At 42.1% G+C, this 19,022-nt stretch overlaps 1 protein-coding gene across 4 annotated transcripts in view; it reads left to right on the top strand.

The window, feature by feature from the left end:
• BBS9 (Bardet-Biedl syndrome 9) overlaps positions 1-19,022 on the top strand; it is a 594,435-nt gene that overhangs the window by 86,748 nt on the left and 488,665 nt on the right. Inside the window, exon 1 of one of the 4 annotated variants that reach the window (XM_077269286.1) lies at positions 1,486-2,118. The exons of the other annotated variants lie outside the window; for them this stretch is intronic. Coding sequence (XP_077125401.1) covers positions 2,061-2,118 — 58 coding nt within the window. The 5' untranslated portion in view covers positions 1,486-2,060. Of the gene's footprint in view, positions 1-1,485; positions 2,119-19,022 lie in introns of those variants that run through there. 4 annotated transcript variants of the gene reach the window in all.

The raw sequence follows: 19,022 nt of genomic DNA, 5'->3' as shown, positions 1-19,022 counted from the left end.
TCTCTCCCCCTCTCCCTCTTCTTGTTCCCTTGACTCTTACCTAATTTTTGGTTGTTTTTTCTACAACCTATGATTTTACATTGAGTCATTGGGCAGCCATATGATTGATAGTGATAGCATATTGAATTAGTATACTTTCCTCACTCCTTGGTGTTTTTTACCGCCGGAGTGATATCACTAATATATGTTCCTTGCCTGTAGTAAAATGTTTACTGGCTGCCATCTTCTGCTGTTTTCAGCATTGCTTCTGTCAGAAGTTACTTGTCCATGTAAATCTATGAGAGCCAGAATGAGACCAGAACTAGGCTCTGAGAGCAAAAAAAGGACCAACTACATATCGCGTAAACAGGTGCAAGCTGCAATGACTGCTCACAAAAAAGAACATAGCAGCACTCTGTAAGGGCCAAGATATATCCTAACACTGAATACATAAGAGCCAAACTGCACTGTTGCTAAATAGAATGTACTTACAAAAATGAAGGTTCTTAGCGCCTAAATTGGCCAAATGATGTATGCTCATCAACCATGACAAGGTGACATTCCTCTGATGGGTACCTAGCCTAATCAGCCCAAAGGTAGTTTTTATTAGTGCTGCTTCCTACCTGCCCATTTATATTGTAGGCTTATAGCCCAGGAAAGGCACGTTTGGTAAGCATTAGGTTAGGTACCCATCAGAGAAAGGTCATCTTGCCGTGGTTGATGGGCATACATTAATTGGCCAATTTATTCACTTTACTGATAGCTGTCAAATGTTGGAATAAAATAAAATACTGGCATGGTAATTATCTTATTAATGGATACCAATACTTATTTAGTTTTGTTTTCAAAGGAAAACATTTTGCCATGCTATAATAACATAATACTTAAGTTTAGGATAGAACATGCTCAGGTGCCAACTTTTCAGTAAATGTGCTTTAGAGGGATAAAGACTGATCCGTGTTCTTTACATTGCTAGGTAAGTAAGTGGCTGCAAATGTGATGTTAAAGAAAAGGGAGGCAATTCTATTTCAGAATGAAAACTTATGCTGTATATTTCTGATGTCTACAGCTTCTCAAGCACTCGATTGTGTTGTGCCGTTCCTTCTTAGCACCACGAGGTGGCGCTGCAGCTCTAACTCCACATTTCCACTATATCCTGGCAAATTCTAGAAGCCAAGTTTAGATCTTTTCTCTAAGGGAATGATGTCTGAATGAATCTATTTACAGTAAAACTGTAGATCTGACATGTGATGATTAGGCATGCCTGCTAATGTGACATTTGACTGAAACAGTCCCAAGATTGGATCAGCAGCAAATCCCCAACGGTTGAGTGTTGTCAGGGTGCAAATGTGTAAATGCAAAGTGTTAGAATCTTGGGTCAGCGGCCCTAAGACTGGAAACATTAGATGATGACCTGCATTACAATTATTCAAAACATCAATTGAACCCGAAAACAGAATAAGATACTTATTAACCTTTTTTATTTTAACAGTTTTATTTTTTGTGATGAGGTTGTGAATATTTTTATGCCTGCAGGTTTACTGAGATTACATTTTGATAATTATTTTAGCTAAGTTGTAGCCATGTTACACATTCAAAAGGATTCCCCGCTAAAAAAAATCAAGCATGATAAAACACTAGGCTGCATCAGGCCAGTACCTTCCTAATGACGTACCGTGTATACATGGGTGTATGGAATCTAGTAAGAACAAGACCGCGTATTTGCTCTTACAGGTTCACCTTTAATTACTCCTTTCAAGAACAGCAATTTTTAGTTTTTTTTCCTTTAGATTTTTTTCCTTTTCTTTCAAGGGCTATCATTTTTTATTTTTCCATCTACATAGTTGTATGAGGACCTGTTTTTTCAGAGATGAGTTGTAGCTTTGAGCAACACCATTAATTTTACCAAATTTTTACAAAAAATAAATTGAAGTGAAATGGTAGGAAAAAAAATTGGTTGAAATTTTCTGAGACTCGTAGCTTTTTTTTTTTTTTAAATCCATGCAGATGTATGAAAACATGTTTTTTTGCATAGCAACAATTTTTTTTTATTTTTTTTTACAGGCACCATCTTGCGGTACATGCAATGTTTTGATTCTGTACTACTTTTTTTGCGAGTCATGGAGCTACAGAAATGTGGTAATTCTGGCATGACGGTTCTTGTTCTCTTTATAGCGTTGCTTTTGTATTTTGATAGATATCTATCTATCTATCTATCTATCTATCTATCTAACTATCTATCGAGAGAGAGACAGGGACCAAAAAATGGAAGGCAGCACTCCAGGTTTTAGCAAAAATATAAGTGGACTTTGTTGGGCCCACATGACCTGGTTACACCAAGCCATGTGGGCCCAATAAAGTCCACTTATATTTCTGTTATATCCTGGAGTGCTGCCTTCCATTTTTTTGGTCCCTGTATATTTGGCAAGTATATGGATTAGTTGCTTGGAGGCCTGTGCACCCATTTAATTGTATGTGCTGTTCCATTTTTCTCTATCTAGAGATATATATATATATATATATATATATATATATATATATATATATATATATATATATATAATATGTATTGTGGTGCAGCGGTAGCACCATTACACAGTGATGATGCAATGACCCACAAAATTCAAAGCAAAAGTCTCTTTAATGTGTTACTTCACACATAAAAGTCCATTTCTCACAAGTGCATAGCATTCATATTTAGTTCACATAAACATAGCACTACATAATACACGGCATCTTTCGAGTCACAGTCCCTAAACACGCCAGACTTCCCTGTGCCCAGTTTCCGTGGGCAACTCAAGGTCTCTTACACACAGCTTTACTTCATTAGTTTAAAGCCCCTAAACACGCTGGACCTCTCCTTGTCCAGTAACCATGGGCGACCGCACGCTGTGTCAATGTCTTTCTCTCACAGCTTTACTCCCATTAGTTTGCAGCCCCTAAACGCTCGACCTCTCCTTGTCCAGTAACCATGGGCGACAAAGCTCCGCCTCTTGCTCTCCTCCAAACACCAGCTGGACACTCACTCTGATCCTGACACACCCATACCCTTCCTTGCAGGGCTTTTAACAGAGAAATCCTGTGGCTTTCAGCCACATGGAAAACCTGGGTCCACAATGAAACGGACTGCACGATTAACATACTGCAGTCAGTTTCAGAACACACATTCCAGAGTAGGTTTTCCCTACATCTGTCTTGGACAATAGCATGTCCAAAACTAACCCCTATTTTTATTTTCAGTCTGCATTGCAGTCACAGCTACGCCCGTGACTGCCATGCACTCCCAGCTACGCCCGTGAATGCTATGCACTCCTTTGCCCTTCATACACCTCTATGCACAACCTGAGGAGAACACACAATGACCCCTACATCAGTCACTGCTTCACCATTGCAATCACAGCTACACCTGTGAATGCGATCCCCCCTCAAGAACTTCACTACGCCTTTGTGCGCATCCTGGGGAGCACAAACAGTGACCCCCTACCTGTGATACGGGTCACTGCCTCACAATATATATTTCAAAATGATGGACTTTTTAAACTTACCGTATTTTTCTGACTATAAGATGCACTTTTTTCCTCCAAATTTGGGAGGAAAGTGTGGGTGCGTCTTATGGTACAGGCGTAAAGTGGGGAGGGGGCAGTGGCTAGTGGGATCGCACTGTTATCCCACTTGCAGGAGGCAGAAAAATGTCCCCGCTGCCGGAATCCAGTGCTGGGGAAACCACATGGTCCCAATGAAGTGCAGTGAATATTCATTAGCTGCTTCCCCGCCCACCTGTCAGCTGAGCAGTGAGCAGGGAGCAGCAAATGAATACTCCTTCACTTAATCAGGGGACACACATGGTTTTCCCAGCACTGGATTGCTGCAGCAGCTGGGGAGAACTGTGTCCAGTGGAGGAGGGGTCAGCAGCAGGGAGCCAGGGGAGACACAACATCGCTGCATACCTGCCTGGGCTGTGCTGGATGCTGAGGCATAAGGACCTGTGTGATGTCATGAAGTGGGCGGGCTGGAGTATCACATGACAGGACAGAGCCCTCCCTCTTCTTGACGTCATCACAGGTCCTTCAGACTCCCCACTAGAATCTGCTGGCTTCCTCTTATGACCTGTGGAGAGGCAACAAGAGGGAGGACTCTGTGTGTGCAGTCATGGGATGCTCCAGCTTTTTACCTCACCACAGCGTGGCTGGCAGGCTGCCACAATTAAAAGGTTATTCTTTACAACACACAATAAAGCACTCTGCCACTCCTGTGATGAACAATAACTCCCAGCATGCCATAGCATCTGCAAGACATGCTGGGAGTTATAGTTCTCGCATGGGTTCTTAACCCCTTCAAGTCGCGGCCCTTTTTCGTTTTTGTGTTTTCGTTTTTCGCTCCCCTCCTTCCCAGAGCCATAACTTTTTTATTTTTCCATCAATATGGCCATGTGAGGGCTTATTTTTTGCGGGACGAGTTGTACTTTTGAACGACATCATTGGTTTTACCATGTCATGTACTAGAAAACGGGAAAAAAATTCCAAGTGCGGTGAAATTGCAAAAAAAGTGCAATCCCACACTTGTTTTTTGTTTGGCTTTTTTGCTAGGTTCACTAAATGCTAAAACTGACCTGCCATTATGATTCTCTAGGTCATTACGAGTTCATAGACACCTAACATGTCTAGGTTATTTTTTATCCAAGTGGTGAAAAAAAATTCCAAACTTTGCTTAAAAAAAAAAAAAAATAAATAAAAAAAAAGTGCAATTTTCCGATACCCGTAGCGTCTCCAATTTTCGTGATCTGGGGTCGGGTGAGGGCTTATTTTTTGCGTGCCGAGCTGATGTTTTTAATGATACCATTTCGGCGCAGATACGTTCTTTTGATCGCCCGTTATTGCATTTTAACGCAATGTCGCGGCGACCAAAAAAACGTAATTCTGGCGTTTCGAATTTTTTTCTCGCTACGTTGTTTAGCGATCAGGTTAATGCTTTTTTTTAATTGATAGATCGGGCGATTCTGAATGCGGCGATACCAAATATGTGTAGGTTTGTTTGTTTTTTTATTGTTTTATTTAGGATGGGGCGAAAGGGGGGTGATTTAAACTTTTATATTTTTAATATTTTTTTCACATTTTTAAAAACTTTTTTTTTTCACTTTTGCCATGCTTCAATAGCCTCCAAGGGAGGCTAGAAGCAGGCACAGCCCGATCGGCTCTGCTACATAACAGCGATCATCAGATCGCTGTTATGTAGCTGAAATGCAGGTGTGCTGTGAGCGCCGACCACAGGGGGGCGCTCACAGCAGGCCGGCATCAGTAACCATAGAGGTCTCAAGGACCTCTATGGTTACCTTCCTGATGCATCGCCGACCCCCGATCATGTGACGGGGGTCGGCGATGACGTCATTTCCGGCCTCCCGGCCGGATGCGGTAGTTAAATGCCGCTGTCTGCATTTGACAGCGGCATTTAACAGGTTAATAGCGGCGGGTGAATAGCGATTTCACCCGCCGCTATTGCGCGCACATGTCAGCTGTACAAAACAGCTGACATGTCGCGACTTTGATGTGCGCTCACCGCCGGAGCGCACATCAAAGCAGGGGACCCGACATGCGCAGTACATGTACGGCGCATGTCGCGAAAGGGTTAAAGCAGCACTCCAGTGTTATTTTTCAGTGCTGGAGTGGTGCTTTAAATATAAATCCTGTGCCCCCATTCTTATACTCACCCTCCCTTCATATAGTACTTTACAGACACTACACTGGTCCCACAGCACCTTCTTCTACCCGTAGCTTCCAACATAATAACATACTATTATATGATAGTATGTTAATTATGTTACTAAATATTTTACCACATTTTTTTGCTTCAAATATTTTTTTCCCTATTTTCCACCTCTAAAACCTGGGTGTGTCTTATAGTCCGGTGCGTCTTATAGTCCCAAAAATACGGTATGTAACTTTGGAACTTTCTCTATACTGTATAACTGGGAATAGTGCAAATGATAGTCACCTACAAAATCTGGCCAGTGGACAGGCATCATAGAAGTATAAAGATGAGGGCCTTCAGAGGGCTCAGCCTCAGCTGCCAATTTATTGTTAACTCATCGACACTCCACAATTGCATCATGGGGTCCCAATGGAAGCGATTGCTCTATTTAAATGCCACTGTCAATTGTTGATAGTGACATGGAAATGGTTAAACAACAGCAATCAGAGCTACAGGTGCTTCTCTTGAAATTAGAATGTCATCAAAAAGTTAATTTATTTCAGTTCTTCAATACAAAAAGTGAAACTCATATAGAGTCATTACCAACAGCATGATGTTATTACCTTAGTAAATTAGAATAATTAACAAAAAACACCTGCAAAGGCTTCCTAAGCATTTAATAAGGTCCCTTAGTCTGTTTCAGTAGGCTCCACAATCATGGGGAAGACTGATGACTTGACAGATGTTCAGAAGGCAATCATTGACACGCTCCACAAGGAGGGAAAGCCACGATAGGTCATTGCTAATGAAGCTGGCTGTTCACAGAGTGCTGTATCCAAGCATATTAAAGGAAAGTTGAGTGGAAGGAAAAATGTGGTAGAAAAAGGTGCACAAGCAACCGGGAAAACCGCATCCTTGAAAGGATTGTTAAGAAAAGGCCATTGACACATTTGGGGAGATTCACAGTGGACTGCTGCTGGAGTTATTGCTTCAAGAGCCACCACACACAGACGTATCCAGGACATGGGCTACAGGGGTCGCATTCCTTGTGTCAAGCCACTCATGACCAATAGACAACGCTAGAAGCGTCTTACCTGGGCCAAGAAGAAAAAGAACTGGACTGTTCAGTGGTCCAAGGTGTTGTTTTCAGATGAAAGTAAATTTTGGATTTCATTTGGAAATCAAGGTCCCAAAGTCTGGAAGAAGAGTGGAGAGGCACACAATCCAAGCTGCTTGAGGTCTAGTGTGAAGTTTCCACAATCAGTGATGGTTTGGAGAGCCATGTCATCTGCTGGTGTAGGTCCACTGTGTTTTATCAAGACCAAGGTTAGCGCAGCCGTCTACCAGGAAATTTTAGATCACTTCATGCTTTCCTCTGCCGACAAGCTTTATGGAGATGGAAATTTCATTCTCCAGCAGGACTTGGTACCTGTCCACACTGCCAAAAGTACCAATACCTGGTTTAAAAACAACAGAATCACTGTGATTAGCCAGCAAACTTGTCTCACTTTACCCCAAGAATAAGATGAGACACCAGACCCAACAATGCAGATGAGCTGAAGACTGCTATTAAAGCAACTTAGGCTTCCATAACACCTCAGCAGTTCCACATGCTGATCGCCTCCATGCTACACCGCATTGATGCAGTAATTGATGCAAAAGGAGCCCCGACCAAGTATTGAGTGCATTTACTGAACATACATTTCAGTAGGCCAACATTTCAGATTTTAAAATAATTTTTCAAACTGGTGTTATATAGTATTCTAATTTACTGAGATAATGACTTTTGGGTTTTTATTGGCTGTAAGCCATAATCATCATTAACAGAAGTAAACACTTGAAATAGATCACTCTGTTTGTAATGACTCTATATAATCTAAATTTCATTTTTTATATTGAAGAACTGAAATAAATTATCTTTTTGATGATATCCTAATTTTGTGAGAAGCACCTGTAGCTCCGGTTGGTTCTCTTATAGGCTGATACTGACTGGATATTAATATAGCTGCTATCTGTCACGTGTGCAGAGGGATAAGAAAATACAAAGCTGCACTCTGGATTGTTTAGAACAGTAAATCTAGAAGATTGGAACCGCATAACTGCCATAGAAAATTAGTTAAGTGCTGTATTATGTACAGATGGAATTTTGGAAAATTGGAAATACAATATTGCTACAGGAAAATGGATAGTAAAAAGAAGGTACTGAGCACATGATTCAATGGTGTGCATCAACAGAAAATGACATATTTTTTATGGCTAGTCACTACTCATGGACCTACCATGAGGCGGGATATTCAATAGGTCCGGAGTTTGTATCAAGAGGGCTCTCAAAAGACAAAAGCATAGTTAGGTCACAGTCCAAGGTCAGAGAATCAGGAAGGAAGTGGATAAAGACAAATAGGGTAAGTCAAATGGGTAGTTAAAAGGTTATTCCAAGGAAATCAGCTGAGATCAGGATACAACTACAGAGCAAACACACACCACTTCTGCAAATCTACAATTGCCAATGGTCTGATAGCACTGCGCAACAAATTTCAGGGAAGTTCTTGTCCCCTGAGAAAATGTTATTGTATCTTATAGATTTTGATATGCTGAACACGAATATGTGCTCCAAAAGTCTGTATCACGTAAGGTTTTTAACCCCTTCATGACCGGAGCTTTTTAAAAAAATTTGTTTTTCGCTCCTCTTCTTTCCAGAGACATAACTTTTTATTTTTTCATCAATATGGCCGTGTGAGGGCTTATTTTTTGCGGGACGAGCTGACGTTTTTAATTATACCAATTTTGTGCAGATACATTCTTTTGATTGCCCGTTATTGCATTTTAATGCAATAGTGCGGCAACAAAAAACGTAATTCTGGAGTTTTGATTTCTTTTATCGCTACTCCGTTTAGCGATCAGGTTATTTCTTTTTTTTTTTTATTGATTGATCGGGCGATTCTGAATGCGGCAATACCAAATATGTGTAGTTTTGATTTTTTTTATTGTTTTATTTTGATTGGGGCGAAAGGGGGGTGATTTGAACTTTTATGTTTTTTTTATTTTAATATTTTTAAACACTTTAGAAAAAACAACTTTTGGCATGCTTCAATAGCCTCCATAGGAGGCTAGAAGCTGCCATAGTGTGATCGCCTCTGCTACATAAAGGTGATGCTCAGATCACCTCTGTGCAGCAGAATTACAGGCTTGCTATGAGCGCCGACCACAGGGTGGCACTCATAGCAATCTACCATCAACAACCATAGAGGTCTCGAGGAGACCTCTGGTTGTGATGGCAACCCAGCGATGACCCCCGATCACATGATGGGGTCGTCGTTGCGCGTATTTCCGGACCGGCGTCCGGAAGTGCATTTAAATGCCCAATGTCAGAGATTGACAGTGGCATTTAACTACTTAATAGGTGCTGGCGGACCGCAATTCCGCTCGCGCCTATTGCGGGCACATGTCAGCTGTTAAAAACAGCTGATGTCATGATGTGACTGACTCGGTATGAAACGACCCAACTGTAGGTCTGTCACAAACAGCACAACAAACAAGGGAACTCCGGGGATACAATTACAACGGTGGGCCCTGTCGGTAGGGACTGGGGGAATGGCACCTCCTGTACTGGCCTGCAGATGTACCCTGATCTTCCTAGCATCCCTATACCGGTTCTATCACCCCGTCGCCGACCAGGATACCTAGTCCCTCACTTGCCCTGCACCTATCCCTGCATAGGGAACTGGCAGGTGAGAGCACTGGTCCCACCGCTGCACTAATACAACAAGGGGTGAGGTAAGACAGACAAGGTATAGGAAAATAACACTTAGCTTATTACTGCAAAGCACTTCACAGCGGGAAGAAACACCAGATTCACCGGACTCAGCAGAAGAACAACTGTTCCCAGCAAGCTCCTTCCAGCTTGGTCGCTACAGAATAAACTGACACCGACAGTCAGCTGATGCATCAGGTGACCTCTTAAAGGATGGTGGCAGTGGTCACCACCAACATCGGCTGACCCAGCAGTAATGCAATGCAATAACACCAGCGGCCTCCGGGGGAGGAAACTGCATTAACCCCCCAATGACCAGAAAGGAAAAAAGGTCTTAAACTGAGGGGAACCAGATTTGCCACAAATCCAAAAATGGATCATGACAGCTGACGTGTCGCGGCTTTGAGGTGGGCTCACCGCCAGAGCCCACCTCAAAGCGGGGGATACTGCCAGCTGACGTACTATTCGATTAGCTGGCAGTAAGGGGTTAAGAAACAACAGTTTTATAGTGTACATTATGATGTCTGAGACCCTACATACATGTACATCGATGTCAGTAGCAAAAGCAATTGTTCAGAAGTGTTTTGCAGACGACATTTGTTTATAATCCGTGTCAGATGCTTTTTGAATAACATTCCAGCAATAGTCAGCCAGCATTGATGTACTGCACTTTCCCTGGTACCTTTTCTCGATCAGCGCAATGTCTTGGTGAAATCTTTCACCGAGTTCAACGCTAACAGCACCAAGGATGGCTGGAAAAAAGTCCAAGTGAGAATGTAGAAAATGCATTTTTAGTGACATATTGCATTTCATCAAATGATATGCTGTGAGCATGTTGTCCACGAGTTGCTCAAAGTTCAGTGCCCTGCTGTTGCCAAGGAAGTTGAAGGTCACATCCATTCAGCCATGCTCTAAGGCTTCTAGAACAAGATGCACAGCATATATGAGGTGCCCACTGTTTGTTCTGATCTCCAATTGAACATTCAAGGTATAGTTCATATGCTTTCTTAACACGTGGAGTAATTTCCTTTCTTTGTGCTTTCATTGTATATTCTCCACATATGTAGCAGAAATTATCACTGCTGTTGAGACACCGACGCGACATTTCTAAATAAATCTTCAGTTTTTAAAATGAAAAGTATTCAGGTGAATCGTATATATGATAGTAACTAGATGGAAGCCCGATGCTATCGCATCGGGAGGGTGGTAATGTCAAAATGGGGGCAGGCTTTGCAGCGTTGAGAATCTCCCACCCCCATGTGCTCACCCACCTGTCCACTCTCTCTTTCCCCATGTGATGATTGATTCACTGCGCCTGCGCGGAATTCACATAAGTGCTTGCATATGTGTAGATCAACGATTTATGTTATTTCAGTGGAAAATTCAGAATATACTGTTTCAGAAAAAGTTGATATGTGAGTTTTTAGAATTATTGCAGAATATTATAATGTTTCCTATCATTTATCAAAAACCTTACGTGATAGGAAAAATCTGAAGTAATTTCTGAAATCAGGATGAAAAAATCTATCAGGAACACTCAAAATTGTCCGAGGCAACACAGTGTAATAGAGAGAGTGCTAAATAGTCCTGTAATTACCCAGAATAGGTGACACCTAGAGGAGATCCCACAGACCCAACCAGATAAGACAGCTGAGCTGTCAATCACAATACTAAAGGTACCTTCACACGAAACGACTTTGTAACGATATCGCTAGCGATCCGTGACGTTGCAGCGTCCTGGCTAGCGATATCGTTTAGTTTGACACGCAGCAGCGATCAGGATCCTGCTGTGATATCGCTGGTCGCTGAATAAAGTTCAGAACTTTATTTGGTCGTCCGATCGCCGTGTATCCTTGTGTTTGACAGCAAAAGCAACGATACCAGCGATATTTTACACTGGTAACCAGGGTAAACATCGGGTTACTAAGCGCAGGGCCGCGCTTAGTAACCCGATGTTTACCCTGGTTACCAGTGTAAAATGTAAAAAAAACAAACAGTACATACTTACATTCGCGTCCCCCGCCGTCTGCTTCCCACACTGACTGAGCGCCGCAAAGTGAAAGTGAAAGCACAGCACAGCGGTGACGTCACCGCTGTGCCCTGCTACTGCCGGCGCTCAGTCAGTCAGTGCAGGAAGCGGACGCCGGGGGACGCGAATGTAAGTATGTACTGATTGTTTTTTTTACATTTTACGCTGGTAACCAGGGTAAACATCGGGTTACTAAGCACGGCCCTGCGCTTAGTAACCCGATGTTTACCCTGGTTACCCGGGGACCTCGGCATCGTTGGTCGCTGGAGAGCGGTCTGTGTGACAGCTCTCCAGCGACCAAACAGCGACGCTGCAGCGATCGGCATCGTTGTCGCTATCGCTGCAGCGTCGTTTCGTGTGAAGGTACCTTAACACTTCAGCCTCAGATTGGGCAGTAGAGGTGTCAGCCAGCCCTCAATCCCATAAGTCAACAGAACCGTCATTCATGACATCCCTAGGATACAGTGAGTGGTGGAATCATTATAGCTGGTTTTTATGTTACATGACTTTTTTTTTTCATGTCTCTTTATTATAAACTAACAAATAAAAAAATATATAGAAATCATGCAATTTTTACATGCTTTATGTTTTGTAAAGAAGACTTTTTGTCAGGCTCATGTCATCGCTGGCAAGATAACCGCATCAGATGAAATGTCTATTATACTGTGAATAACATAGAATCCATAATTCACAGTAGGTTATGTCACTCTGTCACCCCAAAAATCGTGTCTGAGCTAAGCCCCCGATGTATTCTGAAAGATGAGAAAAAGAGGTTAGATTATACTCACCCAGGGGTGGTCCCAGTGCGGTCCGATGGGCATCGCAATCCGGGTCCAGCGCCTCCTATCTTTATTCGATGACGTCGTCTTCTTGCAGCGGCTCCGGCCCAGGTGTACTTTGTCTGCCCTGTTGAGGACAGAGCAAAGTACTGCATTGCGCAGGTGTCGGGAAACGTCAGAGAGCCCCAGCAAGAATAGGCAAAAAATTTAAAAATACACTTTTTAAGTGTTCTGATCTTGATACAAATGTATACAAATCCATTTTTGCAGTTTTAACAAATGCTTAGAAGCACTTAGAATACTTAAAGAGGAAGGAGGTGTAATGGCGGGTAGTGTATTTTTTTTCCTTGGGTCATTTCAATTTAGAAATTAAATAGTAAGAAGGTCTCATTTGACTGATCGGATTAGACTCCTTTTCTTTTGAAGTGAGGTGGTTTAGAAGCAGATATGTGAAGTGAGTAGGTGTTTCTAGTGAAATGTTAGTAATTCGAGATCTGTGTCTTTTGAACTCATTGTTGCCCAAATTGTCCATCAATCCTCAATGCGCTGAGAAACTGTCCTTTCATATTGTATAAAAGCCCCTCATTCTCTGTAGAAAGCCGGCATGGAAGATCAGAATAGGAAGTGGAAACAAGAGGAAGTAGAAAACCAAGACGGTACAAAGGATAGGAAAGAGACTGGAAAACTGGAATCCTTTCATTGAAGGCTTTGCCGAGAGGGAAATAGTGGGGAGCATGGCAACAAAGAGTGTGTTATATAGAGGGCTTTTTTCATTTACAACGAAACATAACATATGTGTATACCATACAGCCTTGTAACAGGAAACCTTATAATAAGACAGGACTGTACTTAACTTTTCCACAATTCTGCAAGAAACCGTTTTATTAGGTGCTAGGAAGAAAAAAAATTATCAGCTGGGTCGTAGGCTTGAATGTTAAATAGTTCTTATTGCCATGTTTTAAAGTCGGTCCTCGTACAAATCTTGGCTGCAATTTATCAATGGCTTCCAATAAAGCATGATGTTTAACTATTGCTTTTCAGTGGGCCATAAAGTGACCTTTTAGTTATGTTTTCTTTTTCCTTTACAAAAGTACAAATCTATTAGTTAGGTCATCTGGTTTCAGGAAATGTTTAACAAGTCAATTCAACGAAAAGAGCTTAAAAAGTCAAGGAATGCCTGTGTCCCCGAAACGACATTAAAGAGATTTTATTGCAAAAATTAATTAACTCTTAGGGACTGATCGTCATTGGTTGCTTAATTTATGTTAACAAATTGCTTGGCTCTAGGGTCTGTTTTTCACTTTGCTCTGATTATTGTTGATTATGTATTTTAATTTTCTCTGCTGCTAAGCAGCACAGACATGATCTGCGGGTGCAGTTTTTAATTATTCAGGTCTGATAATTACCGTATTTTTCTGACCATAAGACGCACTTTTTTTCCTCCAAATTTGGGCGGAAAGTGTGGGTGCGTCTTATAGTACGGATATAGCATGTGGGGAGGGGGGCAGCAGCGAGTGGGATCGCAATGATATCCCACTTCAGGATGTCCCCCTGCCGGAATCAGCTGCTGGGGAAACCACATGGCCCCGCTGATTAAGTGCAGTGAATATTTATTAGCGGCTCCCCGCCCACCGATCAGCTGAGTGGGGAGCGGGGAGCAGCAAATGAATACTGCACTTAAGCAGCGACACACAGTTTCCCCAGCACTGATTCCGGGGAGAATCTGTGTGTCCGGGGGAGGAGGAGGAGGCAGCAGCAGGGGCCAGGAGATCGCTGCATACCTGCCTGTGCTGGACGCTGAGCAGTGTCTGTGGTGCACAGGGAGGACCTGTGTGATGTCAGAAGTGGGCGGGCTGGAGCATCACATGGCAGCTCAGAGCCCTCCCTCTTCTGACATCATCACAGGTCCTTCGGACTCCCACCTAGAATCTGCAGCTTCCTCTTATGTCCTGCGCGTGCGCTGTGGAAAGGCAACAACAACAGGGAGGGCTCTGTGTGTGCAGCCATGGGACGCTCCAGCTTTTACCTCACCACAGGCTGGCTCCCACAATTAAGAGGTTAGTCTTTACAAAACACAATAAAGCACTCTGCCACTCCTTTGGTGAACTATAACTCCCAGCATGTCATAGGATCTGCAGGACATGCTGGGAGTTATAGTTCTCCCATGGGATTTTAAAGCAGCACTCCAGTGTTATTTTGCAGTGCTGGAGTGGTGCTTTCACTATAAGCCCTGTGCCCCCATTCTTATACTCACCCTCCAGTGTCTTCATATAGTATACAGACACCACACTGGTCCCACAGCTTCCAACATAATAACGTACTATTATATATAATAACACCACATATAATAGTATGTTATTTATGTTATTAAATATTTTACCACATTTTTTTTGCTTCAAATATTTTTTTTCCCTATTTTCCACCTCTAAAACCTGGGTGCGCCTTATAGTCCGGTGCGTCCTATAGTCCGAAAAATACGGTATTTAGAGCAGGAGTCCCAGAGAGCGAGAAGTGGAGTAGTCACTCTGAATGTTAAAAGTATTAAACTACAGTAATAAAGATCAAACAATGAGTTGAGATAGCAGACGACAAAGCAGCAGTTAGAATCTAATCTTTTGAGCTGGGACAGAAGTGATCCACATACTTGAATATGGGTATTAATTTGAAAATGAGTCCAGTCTTTCAATGCTTAGTCATAATTATTGTAACTTGATCAGCAGCCCTCAATGTTTTCTAGTTCATCTGAATGTGCTTAACTATAATGAACATAATGAGCTTTAGATTTTTGCTTATGGTCAAATCTAAAGAGTATTGGATGAGGGGGATATGCAAGTAGCCTTTTCGTAGAGGAAGAGTATAGAAACTCTAATGCCACCTATTGAAAGTTGAAATCCTAAAAGTCAATATCGATTCTTTAAAGAATATCGTTTACCAAATTTTTAAAGTTGAACTGAACACACAATGTTATATTTTTCTTATTTCGTATTTTTGTACATCGAGAGACTGAAATTCTTGCCCATTCTTCCATGGCAAACCGCTCGAGCTCGGTGAGGTTTGATGGAGATCGTTTGTGAACAGCAGTTTTCAGCTCTTTCCACAGATTCTCAATTGGATTGAGGTCTGGACTTTGACTTGGCCATTCTAACACCTGGATACGTTTATTTGTGAACCATTCCATTGTTGATTTTGCTTTATGTTTGGGATCATTGTCTTTTTGGAAGACAAATCTCCGTCCCAGTCTTAGGTCTTTTGCAGACTCAAGCAGGTTTTCTTCAAGAATGGTCCTGTATTTGGCTCCATCCATCTTTCCTTCAATTTTTTCCATCTTTCCTGCCCCTGCTGAAGAAAAGCAGGCCCAAACCATGATGCCGCCAAGACCATGTTTGACAGTGGGGATGGTGTGTTCAGGGTGATGAACTGTGTTGCCTTTACACCAAACATATAGTTTGGCATTGTTGCCAAAAAGTTCTATTTTGGTTTCATCTGACCAGAGCACCTTCTTCCACATGTTTTGTGTGTCTCCCAGGTGACTTGTTGCAAACTTTAAATGACACTTTTTATGGATATCTTTAAGAAATGGCTTTCTTCTTGCCACTCTTCAATAAAGGCAAGATTTGTACAGTGTACGACTGATTGTTGTCCTATGAACAGACTGTCCCACCTCAGCTGTAGATTTCTGCAGTTCATCTAGGGCCTCTTGGTTGCATCTCTGATCAGTCTTCTCCTTGTTTGAGATGAAAGTTTAGAGGGACGGTCGGGTCTTGGTAGATTTGCAGTGGTATGATACTCCTTCCATTTCAATATAATCGCTTGCACAGTGCTCCTTGGGATGTTTAATGTTTTGGAAATAATTTTGTATCCAAATCTGGCTTTAAACTTCTCCTCAACAGTATCACGGACCTGCCTGTTGTGTTCCTTGGTCTTCATGATGCTCTCTGTGCTTCAATCAGAACCCTGAGACTATCACAGAGCAGGTGCATTTATACGGAGACTTGATTACACACAGGTGGATTATATTTATCATCATTAGGCATTTAGGACAACATTGGATCATTCAGAGATCCACAATGAACTTCTGGAGTGAGTTTGCTGCACTGAAAGTAAAGGGGCCGAATAATATTGCACACCCCACTTTTCAGTTTTTGAATTTCCAAAAATATTTAAAATAACCAATACATTTTGTTCAACTTCACAATTGTGTTCCACTTGTTGTTGATTCTTCACCAAAAATTTACATTTGGTATCTTTATGATTGAAGCATGATATGTGGGAAAAGGTTGAAAAGTTACAGGGATCCGAATACTTTCATAAGGCACTGTATATTACAAATTTGCTTATTTGTATGAGTGCTATTGATTTATGAACTAAAAGTTAACACGACTGCTGCCTGAGAATATGCATATCACATACTTCTCCGCCTTTCCCCGGGCAGATAATGCATAATCCCCGCAAGGCACAGTGCGTGTGCTTGGAGAATTCACAAGTTTACAGTCACACAGAGTGACTGCAGACTTTTCATTTTAAGGCTTTGTGCACACGTTGCGGATTTCCTGCGGATCCTCAGAGTTTTTTTCCGTGCAGAAATGCTGCAGATCTGCAAGTGGTTTACAGTACAATTTAAATCAATGGAAAAAAAATGCTGTGCTGATGGTGCAGAAAATTCTGCACAGAAAACGCAACGGAATAAAAGAAGGAGCATGTCAATTCCTTGTGCGGATCTGCAGCATTTCTGCACCCATTCCATAATAGAAATCCGCCGGGGTAAAAACGCATGAAATCCGCAGTAAATCCGCAATAAAAATGCACAAAATCCTCATAATAAATGTGCAGATTTTGACCTGCGTTTTCTGCCAAGAGATACAGAATCCGCACAGAAAATTCCACAGGCAAATCCGCAACGTGTGCACATACCCTAGTGAACAATGAGTTGGAGAGCTTCTTTCTCTAGTGCTGCAGTGAAATTTACTGCTATACTGCATTTGATATATATTGTTTTCAGTGGACAATGAATTTATCCTGTATGGCATCTGATGTAGTTCTTTGTTCTGGTTAACATAAAGGAGCAGGCGGTCCTATAGTGGCATGTAAAAGTTTGGACAACCCTGGTCAAAATTACTGTGTTTGTCAACAGTTAATCAAGTTGAAGATGAAATTATCTCTAAGAGGCCTAAAATTAAAGATGACACATTTCCTTTGTATTGTAGACAAAATAAAAATATAGTGTAATTTTTTACATTTTAAAAATTACAAAATGGAAAATGGGTTGATGCAAAGGTTTGGCACCGTATATGGTTAGTACCTAGCAGAACCCCCTTTTGAAATTATCGCAGCTTCTAAACGCTTTTTGTAGTCAGACAAGTGTTTTTCTATTCTCGTTTGAGGGATTTTTATCCATCTTTCCTTGGAAAATTCTTCCAGTTCTGTGAAAAATATTTAGAATTGAGAGTCCTCAGTGGTTGATACCTTTTAATGGCTAACTGAAAAGATGGTAACAAATTGCAAGCTTTCGAGACTACACAGGTCTCTTCATCAGGAAAAGATGTTCCAGTTCTGTGAAATTCCTGGGTCGTCTTGCATGCACTGCTATTTTGAGGTCTAGCCACAGATTTTCTATGATGTTCAAATCTGTGGACTGTGAAGGCCATTGTAACACCTTCAGCTTGTGTTTTTTGAGGTAGCCTACTGTGGATTTTAAAGTGTGTTTAGGATCATTATCCATTTGTAGAAGCCATCCTCTTGTGAACTTCAGTTGTTTTTTTTTACAGATGTTGCTATGTGTGGTAGAGAAGAGATAAGGGTATAGGTTTTTTTTTTAGATTTTAACCCCTTTCTGACATTGGACGTACTATCCCGTCGAGGTGGGGTGGGCCCGTATGACCACCGACGGGATAGTACGTCCAGCACGATCGGCGGCGCTCACGGGGGGAGCGCGGCCGATCGCGGCCGGGTGTCAGCTGACTATCGCAGCTGACATCCGGCACTATGTGCCAGGAGCGGTCACGGACCGCCCCCGGCACATTAACCCCCGGCACACCGCGATCAAACATGATCGCGGTGTGCCGGCGGTACAGGGAAGCATCGCGCAGGGAGGGGGCTCCCTGCGTGCTTCCCTGAGACCCCCGGAGCAACGCGATGTGATCGTGTTGCTGCGAGGGTCTGTTACCTCCTCCTCGCTGCAGGTGCCCGGATCCAAGATGGCCGCGGCATCCGGGTCCTGCAGGGAGGGAGGTGGCTTACCAAGTGCCTGCTCAGAGCAGGCGCTTGGTAAGCCTGCAGTGCTGTAGGTCAGATCGGTGATCTGACAGAGTGCTGTGCAAACTGTCAGATCAGCGATCTGTGATGTTCCTCCCTGGGACAAAGTAAAAAAAAAAAAATGTCCACATGTGTAAAAAAAAATAATAAAATAAAAAAAAAAATTCGTAAATAAAGAAAAAAAAAATATTATTCCCATAAATACATTTCTTTATCTAAAAAAACCAAAAAACCAATAAAAGTACACATATTTAGTATCACCGCATCCGTAACGACCCCACCTAAAAAATTATATCACTAGTTAACCCCTTCAGTGAACACCGTAGGGAAAAAAAAAAAACGAGGCAAAAAAACAACGCTTTATTATCATACCGCCGAACAAAAAGTGGAATAACACGCGATCAAAAAGACGGATATAAATAACCATGGTACCGCTGAAAACGTCATCTTAGCCCGCAAAAAACGAGCCGCCATACAGCGTCATCAAAGAAAAAATAAAAAGTTATAGTCCTCAGAATAAAGCGATGCCAAAATAATTATTTATTCT

This window comes from Ranitomeya variabilis, chromosome 6 (assembly GCF_051348905.1).
Source record: "Ranitomeya variabilis isolate aRanVar5 chromosome 6, aRanVar5.hap1, whole genome shotgun sequence".
In the NCBI taxonomy this organism is placed as follows: domain Eukaryota; kingdom Metazoa; phylum Chordata; class Amphibia; order Anura; family Dendrobatidae; genus Ranitomeya; species Ranitomeya variabilis.
Note: the sequence above shows the minus strand (reverse complement) of the source record. Positions and strands in the feature narration are given on the sequence as shown.